We start from the raw sequence: 21,710 nt of genomic DNA, 5'->3' as shown, positions 1-21,710 counted from the left end.
TTAAAATTCTTCTATTTAAATTACACAAATTACAGCTAGGGTGACCTCAGGAGTTGTGGAATCACCTTGTCTGTATCTCTTAAATATTTTAAATTACTGCATTTAAATATTTTAAGTTACTGGAAGTTTTGTCAGCTGGCAGGGCCTGGTTTTCCCTGAAAACCTTTTGGCAGAGGAGTTATTTCAGTAAAGGGATTTTGAGCAAAACACAGTTCTGGGGTTTTTCATCACAGGATGTGAAATATTCCAACCCGATGATTCCAGCTTGTGTCCCTGGCAGGACAGATGAGGGATGCTGGGATGTTGTACCTGCATCAGCTGGGATTTGGGATGTTGGGATTTGGGGATGCAGGGATTTGGGGATGCTGGGATTTGGGGATGCTGGGGTTTTGGGATGCTGTGTCTGCAGCAGCTGGGATTTGGGGATGCTGTTCCTACAGCAGCTGGTGTTTGGGGAATGCTGCAATGTTGGGATGCTGGGATGTTGGGATGCTGGGATTTGGGGATGCTGTGTCAGCAGCAGCTGGGGTTTGGGCTGCTGGGATTTTGGGAATTGGGGATTTTGGAATGGAGGGATTTGGGGATTCAGGGATGTTGGGATGCTGTGTCTGCAGCAGCTGGGATTTTGGGAATGCTGGGATTTTGGGATTTGGGGATGCTGTGTCTGCAGCAACTGGGATGTTGGGATGCTGGGATGCAGGGATGCTGAGATGCCTTGTCTGCAGCAGCTGGGACATGGGATGCAGGGATTTTGAGATGCTGGGATGTTAAGATGCCTTGTCTACAGCAGCTGGGGTTTGGGGATTTGGGGATGTTAGGATGCAGGGGTTTTTGGATGCTGTGTCTGCAGCAGCTGGGAGTTGGGGATGCAGGGATTTTGGGATGCTGGGGTTTTGGGGTACTGTGCTTACAGCAGCTTTGGTGCTGTCCTTGGCAGCCCCGAGCTTTCAGGTGCACACCTGTCTAAGGAGGTTCTGGTGTTTAGGGAAAACATCCCAAAAATGCAGGGGTTAAGCATGGGACCATCTTTGGGGAGTGCTGGAGCTCCGAGCATGGCCGGGGCGGGGCTGGGTGGGGCTCTCGGCCACTCCCTCCCTGACAGCAGGACAGGATGGGGTCCAGGCTTTGAGTTTTTGGGGAAAAGGGAGCTCAGGGCTTCAGCTCTTCTGCTGGGGATTGCTTTCCTGAAAAATCAGGCTGCAGGTCTCACCTCCAATGGATACAGGTGCTTGAGTAAGCTCAATCAGGCATTCCATTATTACAGGAGTCTGAATTCACCTGAAACTGGTTCCAGTCTGTTCCTGTCACTGTCACACCTGTCTCCCCCCATCCTTCCCAGCATGGAAACACTTCTTTCCAAGTCTCTTTGATGTGAGTAATTGATCACCAGCTGAAATCTTTCATCTGTTCACCCCATCAGAGTATTCATCCTGTTGGTAGATGAGCAGGAAGAGCCCACATCACTTGGGGAGCAGCAGCTGAAGCAAAGCAGCTGCACAAGGAGGTTGCACCATGTCGTGATGTTGCTTGGACAGACTCTCTTCACACCAGCTTCATCTAAGGTAAACAGTTCCCCATGGTGGGAATAGGTGGAAATCCTGATTTGTCAGCATTCTCCAGTTCCTGGTGGGGAGATCTTCCTTCTTTCCCTGGCTGTTGGGAGAGGGCTGGAGTGGCAGGGCTGGGGTTGCCAACACACTGAGTACCCGTCCTTCCAAACCCCCACCTGGCACAAGTTTGTAGGGGTGCTCCAGAGTCCTTCATCTGCAGCCAAACCCGAGGGAGGCTGAAATCACCTCAGTTTACAGCCATGGGTGTTGTCTTAGGTTTTGGGGGTTTTTGTATGAGCTTTTTTCCCTGGCAGTTGTGTAGGAAGTGAGCAGGGAAGCCTCTGTTGGTCTAACAGTTCACATCTGGAGCTCAGCCAGAGCCTGGAGCAGAGCTCCAGCTCCATCCCACCTGTTCCAAATGGCATCAGAGTTCCTGGGGAGGGTCCTTGGGACCTCCCTCCTGCAGACCCCAAGAGCTGCTGCTGCAGGAACAGGTCACTCCTGCAGGAGCCATTTGCACTGACAACCATCATTTCATGGAATTCTGGAAAATCTCACTCCACTGCCGTGGGCAGGGACACCTTCCACCAGACCAGGCTGATCCAAACCCTATCCAACCCTGGCCTTCCAGGGCTCCCTGGGACAGAAGAACATCGGTGCGGATCTAATCCATAAATGTATTTGATGGATCCTTGTGAAAAGAGCTCAAAGCCCTCAGTGCTCCCACTGCCAGAAGGGTTTGGTTGCTTCCCTGCTTGGCTCCTGCAGGTCAGGGCCAGGTGGTTTGGGGTGGTTTGTGGTGGTTTGGGGTCAGTGGCTGGCCCTGACAGGCGAGCAGGGCAGGCTGTCCCTGCGGCGCCGCGCTGGCATGAGCTGGGCACAGCGGTTCTCCCGGAGCAGCTGCTCCTGCTGGTCCTGCAGTCGGATCCTGGTGTCCTTGAGGAGCTGGCAGTGCTGCAGGAGGCCCAGCAGCTCGTGGCGCAGGGGACTGTTCTCGGCTTTCACCTGCTCCACGTGCTGGAACAGAGCCTGCAGTGCATCTCTGAGCTCAAAAACACCCACAGCACATCTGTGCTCACCCTCAGCACGTCTGAGCTCACCCACAGCACGTCTGAGCTCAGCAACACCCAAAGCACCTCTGAGCTGAGCAGCACCCACAGCACCTCTGAGCTCACCCACAGGACATCTGAGCTCACCCACAGGACATCTGAGTTCACCCACAGCACGTCTGAGCTCACCCACAGCACCTCTGAGCTCACCCACAGCACGTCTAAGCTCACCCACAGCACGTCTAAGCTCACCCACAGCACGTCTGAGCTCACCCACAGCACCTCTGGGCTCAGGAACACCCACAGCAGCTCTGAGCTCAGGGCACTCAGGGGCACCTGCAGGTTCCTTCGGGGCAGTCAGGGAACACCTGGGGGGACTCAGGGGCACCTGGCTTTGCTCTTCAGGATTGACTTTCATGGGCCTGGAAGGCCAGGACCATGTAAGGGAATGGCTTCCCACTGGCAGAGGACTGGGTTAGGTGGAATTTTGGGAGGGAATCCTTCCCATAGTATATCCATATTATATCCCAGTAATGAGGGTTATTGGCCCTGGCACAGGGTACCCAGGGAAGCTCTGGCTGCCCCATCCCAAGGCTGGGCAGGGCTTGGAGCCCCTGGGATGGTGCAAGGTGTCCCTGCCCATGGCAGGGGTGGGACAGGATGGGCTTTCAGTCCCTCCATCCCAACCCATCCTGGCATTCCATGATCTTCCCCGAGTCCCTCAGAGCAGGCCCTGGTGAGGTGTCTGTGACTGAACTCTGGTGTCACTGATCAAACCCTGGTGGCCTTTGGGCTGGAAGGGTGGGACCGGCACAGGCCAGGCCAGTCTGTCCCAAGAACCAAGTTTACCTTTGCCCCACAACATTCCATAGTGGGGTGAGTCCTGTCCAGAATCCCAGAGGAGCCCCCAGTCAGGGTGACAGGGTGAGCCTTGGGTTGGACTCAGTAGTCTTGGAGGTCTTTTCCCACCTGAATTGATTCTGTGAATTCCTGAGGTGTTGATCAAACAGAAGTCCATGGGAATTGCAGTAAGGAGGAGGACAAGAATGAGGGGTAGAAAAAGAACATTAAACAAAACAATGGATTCATGTATTTTTGTGGGGGCTGTTGAAGGGGACTTGGTGATCTTGCCTGGGCATGTCCAGTTTGTTGCCTTGCTGGAGTCTCCTGAGAGATTTCCTGAGCTTTGACAGGGAACCTACTGTATTTCTTCCCCATTTGCTAATAGGGACAATGCTGGCAGCATTCCCCAAGGAATGAGGGTTCCCCCTTCTTCCCAAGGGTTAAACACACCTGTGAGCTCTTGTCCCAGCAGACACAGCCACCTTTCCCAAAGACTCAGTCCATGGGACAGCCTGGTTTGGCAAAAGCTGAGCAGAGCTAAACAGTCTCATTTAAGGTTTAAATAAATTTAAAACCCCCAAACCACAAATCTTTTAAGTCTTTTTTGATATTATGCTCCATCCCAACCTGTTTGGAATTCTGAGCCTATGAGTGCCCTTGGCTTGGGCTGTGAGGAGCAGCCACAGGAAATGTGTTCACGTGGAGCCTGGAGTGGGATGGGGCAGAGCCTGGAGTGCCCCAGGTGTGCCAGGGCCAGGTGCACAGAGCAGCCTGCCCAGGGGTGGTGGAATTTCTGTCCTTGAAGGTGCCCAGAGGCCACCTGGATGTGGCCCTGGAGCTTAGGCCAGGTGATCTAAGTCATGGAAGGGAATTACAAAGGACTGGGACCCAGCAGGAGGCTGGAGGGAATTATCCTGTTACTTAAGAAATACAGATGTGAGCAGAGTGACCTCCCGGGAAGTGCAGCCAGGAATTCTAGGAATTCCGAGCCCAGCCTCCCTCTGGGGTTGCTGCCTGGCCCGGAGATGTCTCCTGCAGCTGAGCCTGGGACAATCACCCAGTGCTAGAATGGCTCAGCCTGGAGGGCTGGAATGGCTCAGCCTGGAGCACAGCCAGGAGGCTGAGTTTACACAGCTGGGATGTTAGGATGCTGGCATGCCATGACTAAAACAGCTGGGATTTTGGGATGCAGGGATTTGGGGATGCTGTGCCTACAGCAGCTGGGATTTGTGGATGCTGGGATGTTGGGATGCAGGGATTTTGGGATGCTGTGCCTACAGCAGCTTTGCTGCTGTCTTTGGCAGCCCCAAGCTTTCAGGGGTAGCTGCACAAATCACTGAGCAGCTCTGTTTGGGGCTATGTCAAAGGAGGCTCTTTAGGGAAAACATCCCAAAAATGCAGGGGTTAAGCACGGTGAACCGCTGTGCCCAGTGGGCAGCGCTGGTCACAGCAGCATGGGCCAGCCTGCCCTGCTCACCCGTCAGGGTGGGCCACTGACCCCAAACCGCCTGTCCGGGACCTGCAGGAACCAAGCAAGGAAGCAACCAAATGCTTGTGGCAGTGGAAGCACTGAGGGCTTGGAGCTCTTGTCACAAGAATCCATCAAATACATTTATAGACCAGATCCACACCGATGTTCTCCTGTCCAGGGAGGAGGTGGCTGCTCCATCCCTGGCGATGTCCAAGGCCAGATTGGGCAGGGCCTGGAGCAGCCTGACCCAGGGGAAGATGTCCCTGCCCAGGGCAGGGCTGGCACCGGACGGGCTTTAAGGTCGCTCCATCCCAAACCATTGCAGAGCCCCCGGGGCTGGGATGGGGCGGGGTGGGTGCTCAGCAGCGCCAGCAGCTCGTGCTGCCGCCTGCTGTTGGCACCGGGAACTGCAGCTGGGAACGGTGCATGCGCAGTGCCGCTGATTTCCTGCAGTCGCTGCTGCCCTCCGATGGACAATTCCTGAACCACAACTCCAGGAGATGAGCGGGTAAAGAGGAAAAATCCCTGATTTGAAAGAAAAAAGAGTTTCCTGAGCGAAACATCAGGGTTTTTCATTAATAAATGGTAGTGCTGCCTCTGTTCCCATTTCTCCATTTTATTTTTCATCCTTCTTCATTCTGTTTGGGTTTCTTCCTCCCAGTGCTTCTTCAGGAGTGTTACCTCAAATCAGGAACTTTGGAACTGGCCCCAAACCGATCATTCATCCTTTTTTAATTGCACTGAGCAGCCCCTGCCAGCTCCCTCAGCCCTTCCTGGTGCTCCAGAACCTTCCCCAGCTCCATCGCTTCCCTGGACATGCTCCAGCCCTTCCAGGTCCTTTCTGAGGGTGTGCAGTGAATGAGGAAAAAGGGAGGAACATTTCTCCAGCACCTCGTTGTAGATCGAGGTTTGAAAAATAAAGTTTGAAGTTGCCTCTGAGGAAAACTCCAGGAATTGTTTTTTTTTTTTTTTTTAGGAAATGAGGCGCCCTGCAAGAAAGACAGTAAAAGAGCTGTAGTGGATACATCAGGCGAGCCAGCAGCAAATTTTGGTGAACTTTTGATGCACCAGGCAAGCAAAGATCAAATTTCTAATAAACATTTGATGTGCCAGGCAAGTAAGGATCAAGGTTTTGATACATTTCTTATATGACAGATGAGCAAGTGGCAATTTATTGCTACATCAGGTGAGGCAGCCAAGGAACATTAACAGGTGGCTGTGACATTGCCACTCCCAAATCCCTCTATTGGGAAGTGCCCAAGCGGTCCCAGGCACTGCCCAATCTCTGCTGTCCATGCTGTCCTGCGCTGTCCTGGCTGCTCCAGCCCCCTCGTGCTGGTCCTGCTGCCCTGGCATGGCTCCTTTGCTGGGCAGCTCTGGGAGGGGCTTCCCCTGGATGGACACCTTGTTACAGTGACCATGGTGGCCACAGTGGCAATAATGACCACAGCAGCCACAGTGACCATAGTGGTAACAGTGGCCACAGTGCTCACAGTGGGCTAAGGGACCACAGTGGCCATAATGGCCATGGTAGCCAAGGTGGCCTCATTCCTCTGGGTGTCCTGGTGGCCTTCATGATCATGGTGACCACAGTGGCAACCAAGACCACAGTGACTTTGGGGGCCTCGTGGTTTAGAGGGTTCCAATGGCCACTGCCATGGCCACAGTAGCCAGGAGAAGCCCCCCAAGGTGGGGGGACTTCCTGGGGAGGCTCCCACCTGTGGGGACAAAGAGAGGGGTCAGGGGATCATGGGATGAAGGCATCGGGGGGGGTGAAGGGGCCTGGGGAAAGGGACAGGGGTAATGGGGGTGTCCTGAGAGTATGGGATCAGAGGGGGCCATAATGAGGTCCCTTTCCCCTGTGCCCAACCATTGGAGCCCTTGTCCCCCCAAGATCCCTCTGGCTAGCTAGGAGTTGCAGCTAGACACTGAGAACAAGTCCAGGCTGGTAAGAACTCAGGTTTACCTCTGGAGAAAATCCTTAGGCTTGGTGAAGAAGAAAGGAGAGGATTCTTCCTCAGGGTTCAATCCAGAGCTTTATTCCAGGGTCTCAGATCTCTGAATATGGTAACAGCTACTGTAGAATCCCGGCCTCATGGTCTCAGGTCCTTTTAAGCCCAGGGGGAGGGGGAAGGGAGAGGATAGGTGATCTACCATCCAGGTGGGAGAGGGCAAGTCTCAGGGGACAGTGACACTTAGACAGGCCAATGACCCCAGGGCTGAGAAGCTTCTATTGAACTTCTGCCAATCACACGATGCCCTTGCTGGAATGTTAAGCTTGATGGACATCACTTAGGAAGAGGCAAGGGGAGGGGAAAGGAGAAGGTATTGTTACCTGGGAAAGGACTGGGAAGTCTAAAACAGGAAATTGCAAGACACTACAACACCCCCAAACCCAGGGGCTGTTCCCAGCACTAGATATCCCTGTCCCACTCACCTGCCACTGGGTGTCCGCATCCCATGTACCCAGCAGTGGCTGTCCCTGTCCTTGTCCCCAGCTCTGGGTGTCCTGCCTGCCACCCACAGTGGGTGTCCCTGTCCCCTCTGGTCCATGGGTGTCACCAGCACCTTGTGTCCTTGTCCCCAACCCTCACTGAGTGTCCCCATCACCCCAGGTTGTTCCCATGATGTCACCTTGCAGCCACTCGCAGTTGTAGTTGCTGGAGTTCCCAGTGGAGCGAAGTTCAATCTGCACCTTCTTCCCTTCCCTGGTGACTTTGGTGACGTCAAAGGTCTCAAAGGGCGGGATCAACACCTCCATCTTGCTTTGATTGAAGGAGAACTTCTGGATGTCGGCTCCGTGGCATGTGTGCACCTCAAACATTGTGGCATTCCCATAACCCTGGGCCACACTTTTGTCCAGCGATGATGAAGCGAATTGACCAAAGTGGACTTTCTCTCCAGCTGTCACATTGAACTGGACCGTCCTCACCCCACAGAACACATCTGGACACTCATTAGGGCGTTTCAGCTTCTGGAGGGCCTGGGTCAGCAGGAAATGCAGCGTTTTGAAGTGGAAGTTGTCCCGGTATTCCTGGCGGGAGCGTCCAGCCTCGCGCACGGCCGCGTTGAGCTGCTTGTGCACGTCCGGCATCGTGTAGGCCATGAGGGCGATGGCCTGGGCTGGGGACAGAGGGGATGAAAAGGAGCCCCGCTTCTGCCACTCAGCTGTGGCCTTCACCCAGGCCTGGGAAAACTCCTTGTTCTCCTGGAACTCGGAGTTGTTGAGGGTCGGCAAGGCCTCAGTCATGGCAGGGCCACAGTTGAGGTACTGGTCATCAAAGGAGTTCTGGGCCATGTCCAGGGGCACCACCTTGATGGGCGCAGAGGCCACGGTCATTGCCAGCAGTGCCAGGGTCTGAGCCAAGGGGGCCATGGAGAAGAGAGTCCACAGTGGCCAGTATGGGACACTGTGGAACACAGAAGGGACACAGAGGGCACACTGTGTGACACAGTGAGGACACGAGGGGATGCTGAGGGGACACTGATAGGACACAGTGGACGCAGAGGGAGAGGGGGAGGCTTCTTTGGAGAGAAGCTGGGAAGGGAGAGCGGGGTCAGCCCAGGGAGGGGGTGCAGTCCTGGCCAGGAGACCCCTGCACGTATCCTGGGAGCCTGATCCCAAATACTGGGATCACTCTTGGAGGCCTCAGTGTCCTCCAGTTCCCCCCAGGGACCCCAGTCCCACTTCCACTGTTTTGTGCTATTCCTCTGGGGTCCCCTCAGCCCACCAGGACCCCAATCCAAACCTGGGGTCACTCCCTGACCCTCTATGTGTCCCTCTCAGCCCAGTCCTAGACCCCAAACCTACTCCCGGTCTGGGTGTCCGTTTTGGGGTTGTTGGAAATTATTCACCCCAGGACCCCAACCCAAATGTAGTGATCACCCCCTGTCCCCTGCAGTGTCCCCCATCCCTCCCATGGCCCCAGTCACACTCCCAGTTTCCCCCCTGCTGCACCCCAGAGCTCAGTGAACCATGGTCCCACGTCCCCCAGTATCCCCCAGGTTCTGCCAGGACTCCAACCTCAGGTCTCGTTCTCCTCCAGGGTCCCTCCAGTGTCCCTCAGGGCCTCAAACATGATGCCAAGGTCCCCTCTCTCCCCCTCCAACTGTCCCCTGGAGTCCCCCCAGCACCTGATACCGAAATTGGCCAGAGTGAACTCCCTGTTGGAACTGGAGATATCAGAAAGCTGGAATTCTTTACAAGCTCAGACTCACAGCAGATCTCTCCTGGTCCTGCACAACAGAGGGAACTTTGCCACTTCAATCCACCGTTATTATAAATATTTATTAAAATGGGCTTCTTAGCTAATACAAATCCAGCACTTTTCCTTAAATAAGTGGCATAGCTCTGCCTCTCTTCAAGAATACTTTTATTTTTCTGGAGAATTCCTAAGAAGTCATCTGGAGGTCATTTTCACTGAATGCCCAATATTGCAGATGATGCCACCTGAACTTCTGCTTTTGGCAGGCGGTGATCCTTCTGTGTTACAGAACTGTGTCATAAACCCATCTGGAGTTCCCTTTAGTTCTTTCTCCACAGTGCTTTGATACACTTTAATTGTCCTGTGTAAATTCTTTTAAATCCTTTTAACATTTTTACCCATCAGACTTTAAGCTCTACCCAGTACTGTCAGCGTGTGGGAGAAAAGCCACACGATGAAAAGCCAAGTGTTCACAAAGCAGTCTTTAAACTTGATTGGAATAAAAGGACAGAGTTTGATTGGAATAAAAGGACAGGCTGTAGAAAGACAGCCATATCCCGTGGGGCTTCTCTCTTGAGGTTTCGGAGAGCACAGCCTCCTTTTATCCCAAACTCCTTGCTGCAAGTTGCCCTCTCCCTTTCCCCATTTGTCTGAGGTGTACCAGGAAGGTGCAGCATTCCTAAACCACCTACCCCACATCCCCCTTGAACCTTTCATTGTCTCCCAAAGTTCAGAAGTTCAGGCTGTCTGGGTTATGGAATAGACTGTGTGAGGACCCATTTCTAGTATTAGCCAAAAGTTCAGGACTTCAAACTTTCTGGTCAAACCCACAGGGGTCTGTGACAAACTTCATGTCTTCTCATGCAGAGATGTCAAGGGCCATTTTGAAGACACTGACACCAACTTCTCCTAAAGACCCCCAACCCTCTGAGTCGTTTTCCAAAGACATCACCACCCATCTTTCCTATAAAATCCTTCACTAAGGCCATGGTGATGCCCTGGCACAGGCGGCCCAAAGAACCTGTGGCTGCCTCATCCCTGTCCATGTCCAAGTCCAGGTCGGGCAGGGCCTGGAGCAGCCTGGCCCAGGGGAAGATGTCCCTGCCCATGGCAGGGCTGGCACTGGACGGGCTTTAAGGTTGCTCCATCCCAAACCATTGCAGAGCCCCTGGGGCTGGGATGGGGCGGGGCGGGTTCTTGGCAGCACCAGCAGCTCGTGCTGCCGCCTGCTGTTGGCACCCAGAACTGCAGCTGGGAGCGGCGCATGCGCAGTGCTGCTGATTTCCTGTGCTTCCTGCTGCCCTCCGATGGACAATTGCAGAGCTCCTGGGGCCGGGATGGGGTGGGGCAGGCGCTCAGCTGTGCTGCTGCCCTCCAGTGGACATGTCCTGAAATGCAACTGCCAGAATCGCCAAATCCCAGAATGGGTCAGGCTGGAAGGACCCAGAGAGGGCACCTGGCTCAACCTCCCAGCTCAGGTAGCATCATCCCTGAGACTGGGATGGAAAGTAGGGCAGCCCAAAACTGGACACAGCACTGGGCAGAGCTGGGCATGGCACTCCTGATGTGCCTCACTGGGAAGGGCAGCTGGGCACAATCACTCCCGGGCCTCCTGGCCCCACTCTTTCCAACACCCCCTGGATCCCTCCTGGTCCCAGCACACACAGCCAGCTCCACTGGTCTCCAATAAGCACCTCCTGGTCCTTCTCCAGAGCTGCCCCAGCAGGTCCCCACCATCTGGGACTGGCACTGGTAACTGTCCCTCCCCAGGGACTGGATCTGCCCTTGCCAACTTGAACTTCCCAGTTTCCAGCCTTTAAGGTTCCCCTGAAGTGCAGGATGTGGCAGGATGCTCTGCCTGGAATGTGCCCAAGGGACAATGCCCCATTTGTGGCCATTGGGGCTGCACTGAGAGGGGTCTGGTGCTGATTTTGGTGCTGAATTGGGCTAAAACCAGCCCAAATCACCAACCCTGAATTGACAACTGAGGATGAAGCACCAGAGCTGTGCCTGGCCATCCATCAACTGACCCTGGGAATGTGCAGTCCCCTCTCAGACTGAGATTCCTCTCCCCTATTTCAGGTTGGAATGAAATATGTGTCTGGTTCCTTCCTTGGGAAGGGGATGCTCCCCTAGGATCTTTCTCCAGGCTGAGAGAAAGAGACATTCCCACGAGTGTCGGTGTGGGGAGTGACGTTGAGCCTTGATTAAGAATTGTCACTTCTGCTGACTTTGTCAGAATCAAATAATGGAATTGTTTAATAGAATAGTTTAATGCAATTGCTTTGCAAAATGCCTTTGGTAGCCACAGTGGCGGTTGTAGCCTTGAGGCTGAGGGTGTCTAGGTGATCATGGTGGCCACAGTGGCCGTGGGGGTGATTGTGACTCATGTGGCCAGAGTGGCTGTTGTGGCCTTTGTAGACTTGATGGCTTCATTCCTCTAGGGGTCCTGGTAGTCTTGGTGATCAGGGTGGCTACAGTGACGACAGTGACCTTGGTGCCATGGTGACCATGCTTGCCACAGTGACCACAGTGACCTTGGAGGCCATGGTGGTCTCTCTGCTCAGAGGATCCCAGTGGTCACTGCCAGGGCTGTGGTGGCCAGGAAGAGTCCTCTGAGGTTGAAGGGAGCCCTGGGGATGCTGCCACCTGGGGGACAGAGAGGGATATCAGGGGAATCATGTGGGGAGTGATGGAGTCAGGGACAGCCATAATGGGGGGTTAGGGGTGACAGGAGAGATGGGAACATGAGGTGACAGGTGACAGGGTGTTGGGGGGCGCATGGGGGGGAGGTGGGGGTACAGGGCCCAGGGAGGTCAGGGGTGTCATGGTGGGCTTAGGGATGACCGGGGTCAGGGGGAGTCAGGGGGTGACATGGCAGGTGAAGGGGGGGTGACTGGGCTTCCATGAAGGACATGACAGGTCCTGGCCCACCAGTGTGCAGCGCACAGGGCCCATCCCCACAGCACAGTCCCTTTGGTGGGGAGGAACAGGATCAGAATGGGGACATCCCTGTCTCTGTCCCTGTCCCTGTTGTCCCCTGGGTGTTGCTGTCCCCTCCCAGATGTGGGGATCCCCATCCCTGTGCCTTCTCATGGGTGTTGCTGTCCCCATGCCCACAATGGGTGTCCCCAAACTTAGTGTCTCCAGCATGGAGTGAACCTTTCCCCAAACTCTCAGTGAGTGTCCCCACCCCCTGTGCCCTGTCATAGGTGTCCCCTGTCTACTGTTGGTCTCCCCACCACTGGGTGTTGCTGTCCCCCCACCCCCAGTGAGTCTCCCCAGCACAGGTTATCCCTGTCCTGGTTCCCAGCAATGGGTGCTCCTATCTCCACAAACACAGTGGGTGGCTATGCCCTGTCCCCCATCCCCAGTGAGCGTCATTGTCCCTGTGCCTTCTTATGGGTGCCCCCATGGCCACAGTTGGTGTCCCCATTGCCCCAGGCTGTCCCCTGTGGTGTCACCTTTCAGCCACTCGCAGTTGTAGTTGCTGAAGGTCCCGTTGGAGCGGAGCTGGATCCATGCACTGTCCCCTTTCTGGCTGACTTTGATGACCTTAAAGGTCTCGAAGGGTGGGATCAGCACCTCCATCTCATATGGATAGCTGGAGAATTGTCGGATTTCTGCACCATGGCACGTGTGCACCTGGAACACCGTGTCATTCCCAAAGTCCCTGGTAGTTTCTTCACTCTGCGATGCTGACGTGAATTGACCAAACCGGATGATGTCACCAAGCTCTGCCTTGAACCTGACCCCATCCACCCCCCGGTACACGTTGTGACACTGCAGTCCCTGAATGTCCCTCAGTGTCACCAGGGCCTGGGTGAGCAGGAAATGCAGCGTTTTGAAGTGGAAGTTGTCCCGGTATTCCTGGGGGGAGCGTCCGGCTGTGCGCACGGCAGCATTGAAGTTCTTGTACAGCTGTAGGCCATTCATCGTGTAGGTCATGAGGGCGATGGCCTGGTCTGGGGATGACAGAGGGGACACACGGGAGCCCCGTCTCTGCCACTTGGCTGTGGCCTTGGGCCAGGCCTCGGCAAAGAGAGGGTTCTGCTGGAACTCAGAGCGGTTGAGGGCCGGCAAAGCCTTAGTCATGTTAGTGCTGCAGCCCCGGTACTGGTCATCAAAGGAGTCCTGGGCCATGTCCAAGGGCACCACCTCAACAGCTCTGGTGGCCATGGCCATTGCTAACAGTGCCAGGGTCAGTGCCAGGAGGGCCATGGAGAGGAGAGACCACAGGGACCAGTGTGGACACTGGGAGACACAGAAGGGACACAGAGGAGACACAGGGAGGGTTCCTCAGTGAGGGACTGTGGAGGGGAATGGGGTCAGCCCAGGGGGAAGGGAGGCACTCCTGGCCAGCAGACCCCTGGGCATGTCTGGGGTCCCTGATCCTGAATCTTGGGGTTACTTATGCCTCCCCAGTGTTCCCCAGCCCCCCAGGGACCCCAATCCTACAGTACCATGGCCCCATAGAAGCCCAATCCTACTCCCATCACTACAAGTACCTCAGCCCCTAAAGGACCCCAACCCAAGTCCTGGGATCACTCTCTGAGCCCCCCATTGTCCCCCTTGGCCCGTCCCCAGACCCCAGTCCCACTCCCATTCCCCAATTTCTTCAGTGTCACCCCAGAACGTCAGAACAAGTCCTGGCATCACCCCCCGCCCCCACTGTGTCTCCCAGACCCCCATGACCCCAATCCAACTCCCACCATCTTCTGTGTCCCCCTCTCATTTCCCCCAAAGCAGCCCATGACCCCAGTCCCAGTCCTGTGACTCCCACAGTGTCACCACAGGACAGCAATCCCCATCCCAATCCCAATCCCACAGTCACATGTCCCCCCATGACCCCAGCAGGGGTCCCCTGGAGTCCCCCCAGCACCTGATACCAAAATCGGCCGGAGTGAACTCCCTGATGGAACTGGAGATATCAGAAAGCCGGAATTCTTTATCAGCTCGGACTCACTGCAGATCTGTCCTGATCCTGCAGCTCAGGGGGGACTTTGCCACATGGAATTTATCCAGCAAAATTATAAATATTCATTAAAATTGTTATCCTATTTAATGCAGAAATAGTACTTTTCCCGTAAATAATTTGCATGGCTCTGCCCCTTACTGGAAATCCTCTTATTGTCCTGAAGAATTCCTGAACAGCAATCAGGAAGCCATTTCAATGATTGACCAAATACCCGACAGGACCTTGCATCAAACTTTCACTTTCACTAGGCTCTGGTCCCTCTGTGTTACAGAACTTGTCAAAAACCCCTCTGGAGTTCCCTTTATCTCTTTCTCCACTGCTTCAAGCCACATTTATTGTCCTGTGTAAATACTTTTACATCCTTTCAACATTTGTTCCTGCCAAAATTTAAGCTCTACTCAGTACCTTCAGCGTGTGAGGAAAAGCCACACTATGAAAAGCAAAGTGTAAACAAAGCAGTCTTGAAACTTGATTCGAATAAAGGGACAGAGTTTCCACAGCTATACACCTGTGGGGTTTCTATCTCAAGGTTTCAGAGGGCACAGCCTCCTTTTATCCTAAACTCCCGGCCACACGTTGCCCTCTCCCTTTTACCCATTGGCTGAGGTACTGGGAAGGTGCAGCTGTCCCAAAACACCTACCCCACATCCTCCTTGAATCTGTCATTGTCTCCCAAAGTTCAGAAGTTCAGGCTATCTGGGTTATGGAATAGACTTTGTGGGGACTCATTTGTCTTACGAGCCAAAAGTTCAGGACTTCAAACTTTCTGGTGTAAACCACCAGGGTTCTATGACAAACTCCATGTCTTCTCATGCAGAGATGTCAAGAACCATTTTGAAGATACTGACAAAAGTTTCTCCTAAAGACCCTCAACACTCTGAGCCGTTTTTCAAAGACATCACCACCCATCTTTCCTATAAATCCTTCACTAAGGCCGTGGTGATGCCCTGGCACAGGCTGCCCAGAGAAGCTGTGGCTCCCCCATCCCTGTCCATGTCCAAGGCCAGGTTGGACAGGGCCTGGAGCAGCCTGGCCCAGGGGAAGATGTCCCTGCCCATGGCAGGGCTGGCACTGGACGGGCTTTAAGGTTGCTCCATCCCAAACCATTGCAGAGCCCCCGGGGCAGGGATGGGGCGGGGCGGGTGCTCAGCAGCGCCAGCAGCTCGTGCTGCCGCCTGCTGTTGGCACCGGGAACTGCAGCCGGGGGCAGAGCATGTGCAGTGCTGCTGATTTCCCGTGTTTGCTGCTGCCCTCCGGTGGACAATTCCTGAACCACAACTCCAGGAGATGAGCGGGTAAAGACAGAAAATCCCTGATTTGAAAGAAAAAAATTTCCTGAGGGAAACATCAGGGGTTCTTCATCAATTAATGGGTGGTGCTGCCTCTCTCCCTGAGCCTGGGGCTACTCTATAATCTCAGAAATGCCATCAGACCCCAACGAGCAGCACCTGTGCCAAGCTCCGTCAAGGTTATCAGGAGCACAGTCTGCTCCCAGAAATTCCAGCTGGATGGATAACAAGTTCCTCCTTTAACATTCAGCCCTGGGAACTCATTTTTCTTGCCTGAAGAACAACCCAAGTGGAACATTTTTGCTGTGGAACTTTTGGAGAGAGGTCCCGGCCCAAATTGCAGCTGGGATGGAAAACAACCATGGCCAAAGTCCACCCTCTCTCCTGTGACCTGCAAACTCCTCCTGGGAGCCTTTTCACAGGGATGGACACATTTTTATACCTTTACCATTATATAACTACATATTAATTATTCAACTTTTTTTTTTTTGTATACATTGATTTCATCCAAGTATGGATTTTTGTAATTTCCATCAAACCCCCCTGACATCATTTCTCTTGATTTCTGTTATGATTAAACCATAATTATATCCAATTGCCAAACAATCATCACATCTAACAATCATATAATTTATCATAGTCATTAAATGATTGTACAGGTGCAGTCTAACATTTTCCCAGGGCCTACCCTTCCTTTCTAACTTCCCTGATTATTCCGTGATTTTAGAAACATTTTATCCCTATACCATCACTGCCAGCTCCTCACCTCTCTCTTTTGGGTGTGACTGTGTGCAGCAAACGCACCGGGGTGTTCCCCTGGGATCCCTCTCTGTGAAAAATGCATATTTTGTGATTGAGTTTTCGCAAATATTAAAATTAATATTATATGTGCTGTGTTAGAAAGTGATGCTGTGATAATTTTCTTAAGCAATGTGTTAAATAGAGTTTTAGGTTATAACAAAATGTTAAAATAGAAACTATGCTGTGTAAGATACTTTATTAAAGAGAGGACTCACACAGAGATAGCAGCCACAGGACACCTCAATCTTTCAAAGAGAATTTATTGCCCCATTATCAGAACAAACGAACTTCTTCCTGCCTTGCTCAGCCCTGCAGACACTGTCAGGATTCAGAGGAAGAAGCTGACACTGCCCAGAGAGAATCCTGTGTGTGAATGGAATTTATGCACCATGTATGAGGTGTATGAATATGCAACAGGCTGTTGCTTTTAAGTGTTAATCCTCTGTTCAGGTGGGCCCTTTTTCAGGCTTATTTTGCCCAGAAAGAGGTACCCGGACATGCCTAACTCTTTGTTTTTATTGTCTCATATTGTCTTAATCCAAATTATCAAAATTATTATTACTCTAACTATATTGCTGTTTTAATAACCATTTTATAATGATTAAACTTTTAAAATTTTAAAAACAAGTGATTGGCATTTTTCACATTCACCCTTTAGATCGGGGCTGAGTCCGACCAGGCTGATTTCAGCTTTAGATTGACCAGTGATAGATTTTTTCTCTCTGCGAGCAGCAGAGTGAGCTTTGCCCACAAACCTCATCGTGCTTTTGCTTTTCTTTCAAGCCTCCTTTTGCTGATGCGTTTGCTGGTAGTTCTTTAATTGACCTTAAACCTCTCACGTGCCACAAAAGGTTAAATGAAAAAATAGAACCACTAAACTCTTTGTGGCAGTGCCAGCGGTTCACATCTGGGAATATGTCACCACATGTTGGAAAATTGAATCGTTTTTGTAAATTGTCTCTTTCCATTATTTGGGGGGTTCAAAATATTAGCCATAAGGGAATTCCTGATTATTGCAGAGCTAAAATGACATTTCCATGATTTGTGGATGCAGCTGATGGTGGCCCTCAGCAGGGCAGGGACCTCTGTGTGGGAGCAAGCAATAGTGAGAGGGAAATGTTTAGCATTTGCCTTATTTTCTGCAGATTTTAAAATCTGTGCAGGTCTTTTGTGAAGCGTGAGAAGGATTCCTTAGCTGTGCTGCTAAAGTTTAGTTCTTCATTGCAGCTGGGCAAAATTAGAAAACTTAATACCTTACACTCTGTTTTCCACCATGTGATATTACAGATTTCTATTCAAATTACACATCTTCTATTCAAATGACAGTAATTACAGCTGGGGTAACAAAGCCTGGCTTTTGTTACCCCAGGAGTTGTGGAATCATGTTGTGTGTATGTCTCAAATGTTTTAAATTACTGGGATTTAAATATTTCAAGTTACTGGAAGGTTTGTCATCTGGCAGGGCCTGGTTTTCCCTGAAAAACTCTTGGCAGAGGTGTTATTTCAGTGAAGGGATTTCAAACAAAGCCCAGTCCCAGGGTTTTTTGTCACAGCATGTGAAATATTCCAATCCAATGATTCCAGCTTGTGTCCCTGGCAGGACAGATGAGGGATGCTGGGATGCCGTGTCTGCAGCAGCTGGGGTTTGGGATGCAGGGATTTGGGGATGCTGGGATTTGGGGATGCTGGGATTTTGGGATGCTGTGCCTACAGCAGCTGGGGTTTGGGATTTGGGGATTTTGGAATGCTGTGCCTATAGCAGCTGGGGTTTGGGATGCTGGGGCTTTGGGATGCTGTGTCTGCAGCAGCTGGGGTTTGGGGTGCAGGGATTTGGGATGTTGTGACTGCAGCAGCTGGGATTTTGGAATGCTGGGATGTTGGGATTCTGTGCCTACAGCAGCTGGGATGTTGGGATGCAGGGATTTTGGGATGCCATGCTCCAGAGACCTTCACCTGCAGCCAAACCCGAGGGAGACTGAAATCACCTCAGTTTACAGCCACATGTGTTGTTTTAGGAGTTTTTTTTGTGTGAGTTGATTCCCAGGTTTTACCCTGGAAGTTGTGTGGGGAATGAGCAGGGAGCCTCTGTTGGTCTGGCACTTCACACCTGAAGCTCTGCCAGAGCCTGGAGCGGAGCTCCAGCTCAGTCCCACCTGTTCCAAATGGCATCAGAGCTCCCTGAGAGGGTCCTTGGGACCTCCCTCCTGCGGAGCCCAAGAGCTGCTGCTGCAGGAACAGGTCACTCCCACAGGAGCCATTTGCACTGAGAACCATCATTTCATGGAATTCTGGAAATGCCCACCACATCTCACCCCACTGCCAAGGGCAGGGACGCCTTCCATAGACCAGGCTGCTCCAAACCCCATCCAACCCTGGCATTGAGCCCTTCTAGGTCCAGCACAGCCACCACCTCCCTGGGACAGAAGGAGAATATCAGTATGGATCTGGTCCATAAATGTATTTGATGGATCCTTGTGAAAAGAGCTCAAAGCCCTCAGTGCTCCCACTGCCAGAAGGGTTTGGTTGCTTCCCTGCTTGGCTCCTGCAGGTCAGGGCCAGGTGGTTTGGGGTGGTTTGTGGTGGTTTGGGGTCAGTGGCTGGCCCTGACAGGCGAGCAGGGCAGGCTGTCCCTGCGGCGCCGCGCTGGCATGAGCTGGGCACAGCGGTTCTCCCGGAGCAGCTGCTCCTGCTGGTCCTGCAGTCGGATCCTGGTGTCCTTGAGGAGCTGGCAGTGCTGCAGGAGGCCCAGCAGCTCGTGGCGCAGGAGCCTGTTCTCGGCCTTCACCTGCTCCACGTGCTGGATCAGAGCCTGCATGGCCACCTCCTGCGCCCCCCAGGTGAGCTGCTGCATCCTCCGGTGGAACTCCTGCTCGCAGTCGGCCTTTTCCTGCAGGAACTTGTTCCTGACGCCGTGGGTCTCCTCAGCACAGCGGATCCTGGTCACCCGCAGCTCCTTCTCCAGCGCCTTCACCTTCTGCTCCGCCTGCACCTTCTGCTCCTTGTAGGGCTCCAGCTGCTCCAGCTCCTTGTACAGGTCCGAGGCCTCGGCCTCCGTCTCCTCCAGGGCGCTCCGTACCTCCTGCTCCTTGCCGGCATAGAGCGGCACCAGCTCCTCCTTCTGCGCCTGGATTTGGGCCAGATCTATGCAGTTCTGGTCGTTCAGGGTGATGACCATGCCCGGGGGGTCCTGGCTGAGCTTTGCTCCGCAGCTCAGGTAGGACTGGCTCTGCTCCCGAGTGTGCTGGGCTTCCTTCTCCAGGCGCTTGCTGGCCTGCAGGAGCTGCCATGCCCTTCCCATGTAGGTGTCCAGGTGTTGTGTGATGATCCTGAATTCCCCCTGCAGGTACAGCTTCTTCTCCCGGATGGGGTCCACCGTCTCACTGCTTTCTTGGGGTGCCTCTTCATCCTTGCTTTTCTTTGTTTTCGATGCCATATCCCAATCAAACTGAAAAACTGAAAGAGGGAAAAAAGAACCAGCTCAGAGTGAATGGTTTTGCCCCAGTCCTGCCCTCGAGTTTCCAACTGGTTCTTCCAGCAGCTCAGATGTTTGACCCAAAACTGTTTGGTGCCACTCCTGGATTTGCATTTCCCATCCTGATTTGCCTCAGGAGAAAAACAAAAATGCAGATTTTTAAAGATTTCTCCTTTTTTTGCCATGTAGTGTTGGGATATTCCTGCAGTTTGGAGGAAAAAGTGCAACTGCTCCATTCTTCCCTCACTGATTTCAGTGTTTGAAGAGGCAGCTGCATCCCAAACCAGAATCTCCTGTCCTAAACTAGTATTTCACATCTCAATTTCAGGAGACTCTCTTTTAAAAAAATTATTTGTCAGCATTAATTTAATGAGATTCAAGTTTTTAAACATTTTAAAGCATTAATTTCAGGATTGGCTGAATTTCTGAACTATTTATTCCAGTGTAGGATGCTGGAATTCAGGATTTAGAGCTGGGGTCTGACAAGTCTGATGGTTTCAGTGAATGTTTGTAATTACAAATTCTCATTTCCTAATACAACTCATGTAAATTCTTAAGGAAAAAAATGCAAAATTCCAGAAGATGGGTAAAAACAGAATGAATCCAGTAAAATCCCAGCCCAGGGTGCAGGGATTTGGGGAATTTCGGTGGGTTGGTGCAGGGGATGTGTGAGGGTCAGAGAATTCCCATGTCCCTGTAGGAAAAGTACGAAGTTGGGATATAAAATGCGGTATTTTAGGGCACTGACCTTCCCTGCTCCCAGGTTTTCCCAGGTCCCCCGGCTGCTGGCGTGCTGCTGGCGTGCTGCTGGCTGGCTCCGTGTGTTTGAGCCGTGTCCATGGAGATGAGCTGAGGTCACAAGGGAGGGCTGCAGGGGGGCCCTGCAGGGGGATCCCACCAGCCAGGTTCCACTGTGGGGTCTGGGAGATGGAGCAGGAGGGAGGGGGAAAGGGGCACTGACTTCCTCCTCACCTGCCCGGCTGTGCCAGGGCTCCCTCCTCTTCCTCACACCCTCCTCCCCTCCATCTGGCCAAGGTTTGGGAATGAGAAATGCTGGTTTGGGGAAAATGCAATTTATGGGAACATTGATTCAGGGGGTTCCTCCTGCCCAAGTTCATCTCTGGAAGTCATCGGGCATCTGCTGCCCTTAAGCCCTCCCAAAACACCGAGATTCAGTCCCCAAAAATACACAAATGACCGAGATTCAGCAAAAGCATCCAACCCTGGGTTTCCCCTCTCTGGTCTCTCCACTTTGCGCTCCTGGAGGCTGCCCCTGTCTGTGTTGCTCTGGGTCAAGTTTGTGCTGGTGTTCCCCTCTCTGGACTGCTGGGGCTCCTGGCAATCCCACAGATCCCCTTTCCCTGGGCTCACCAGTTTGGCATCACAGGTGTCCCAGGGGTCAGCACTGTCCGGGGTCCCTGTTTCAGGGTCCTGGGGTATCCATGGGTCCCCCCTGTGAAAAATGCATATTTTGTGATTGGCTTTTCGCAAATTTTAAAATGAATGTTATATGTGTTGCATTAGAAAGTGATGCTGTGTCAATTTTCTTAAGCAGTGTGTTAAATAGACTTTTAGGTTATAACAAAATGATAAAAATAGAAACTATGCTGTGTAAGATACTTTTTTAAAGAGAGGACTCACGCAGAGATAGCAGCCACAGGACACCTCAATCTTTCAGAAAAAAAGAATATATTGCTCCCTTTTCAGAAGAAACTAACTTCTTCCTGCTTTGCTCAGCCCTGCAGACACCATCAGGATTCAGAGGAAGAAGCTGACACTGCCCAGACAGAATCCTGTGTGTGAATGGAATTGATGCACCATGGATGAGGTGTGTGAATATGCAACAGGCTGTTGCTTTTAAGGGTTAATCCTCTGTTCACATGGATCCTTTTTTGAGCTTATTTTGCCCAGAAAGACGTACCTGGACTGCCCATAACTCTTTGTTTTTATTGTCTTGTATCATCCTAATCCAAATTGTCCAAATTACTATTACTCTAATTGTATCACTATTTCTATAACCATTTTATTACTATTAAACTTTTAACAATTTAA

The 21,710-nt window shown here is 52.4% G+C and overlaps 2 protein-coding genes across 3 annotated transcripts; both read right to left on the bottom strand.

Annotated features, from left to right (window-relative positions):
- Positions 1-6,545: 6,545 nt before the first annotated feature.
- Positions 6,546-8,289, bottom strand: LOC311161481 (NAD(P)(+)--arginine ADP-ribosyltransferase 2-like; the record flags this gene model as incomplete). Its single annotated transcript, XM_084219093.1, has 2 exons — positions 6,546-6,631; positions 7,548-8,289. The coding sequence occupies 2 exons, from the start codon at positions 8,287-8,289 to the stop codon at positions 6,546-6,548; spliced, it is 828 nt and encodes a 275-aa protein (XP_084075219.1).
- A 3,137-nt stretch (positions 8,290-11,426) lies between these two features.
- On the bottom strand, positions 11,427-14,134 carry LOC311154539 (erythroblast NAD(P)(+)--arginine ADP-ribosyltransferase-like). Of its 2 annotated transcripts, none has more exons than XM_084207135.1 (3): positions 14,008-14,134; positions 12,583-13,372; positions 11,427-11,767 (listed from the first exon to the last, which is right to left on the bottom strand). In XM_084207135.1, the coding sequence occupies exons 2-3, from the start codon at positions 13,337-13,339 to the stop codon at positions 11,682-11,684; spliced, it is 843 nt and encodes a 280-aa protein (XP_084063261.1). In that variant the 5' UTR covers positions 13,340-13,372; positions 14,008-14,134; the 3' UTR covers positions 11,427-11,681. The 2 variants fall into 2 exon arrangements, with proteins under 2 accessions (XP_084063261.1, XP_084063260.1); XM_084207134.1 differs by having other exon boundaries at positions 14,001-14,118.
- Positions 14,135-21,710: the final 7,576 nt, after the last annotated feature.

This window comes from Fringilla coelebs (assembly GCF_963513975.1).
Source record: "Fringilla coelebs genome assembly, chromosome: 1".
In the NCBI taxonomy this organism is placed as follows: Eukaryota; Metazoa; Chordata; class Aves; order Passeriformes; family Fringillidae; genus Fringilla; species Fringilla coelebs.
This window is presented reverse-complemented; position numbering and strand designations above follow the sequence as displayed.

Bases quoted from the DNA above. Each gene is read 5' to 3' on its own strand.
- LOC311154539 (XM_084207135.1), bottom strand. From the start codon at position 13,339: ATGGCCCTCCTGGCACTGACCCTGGCACTGTTAGCAATGGCCATGGCC. The intron at 11,768-12,582 runs GTGACACCACAG...TCTGTCCCCCAG, and splicing joins CAACTGCGAGTGGCTGAAAG to GTGGCAGCATCCCCAGGGCT.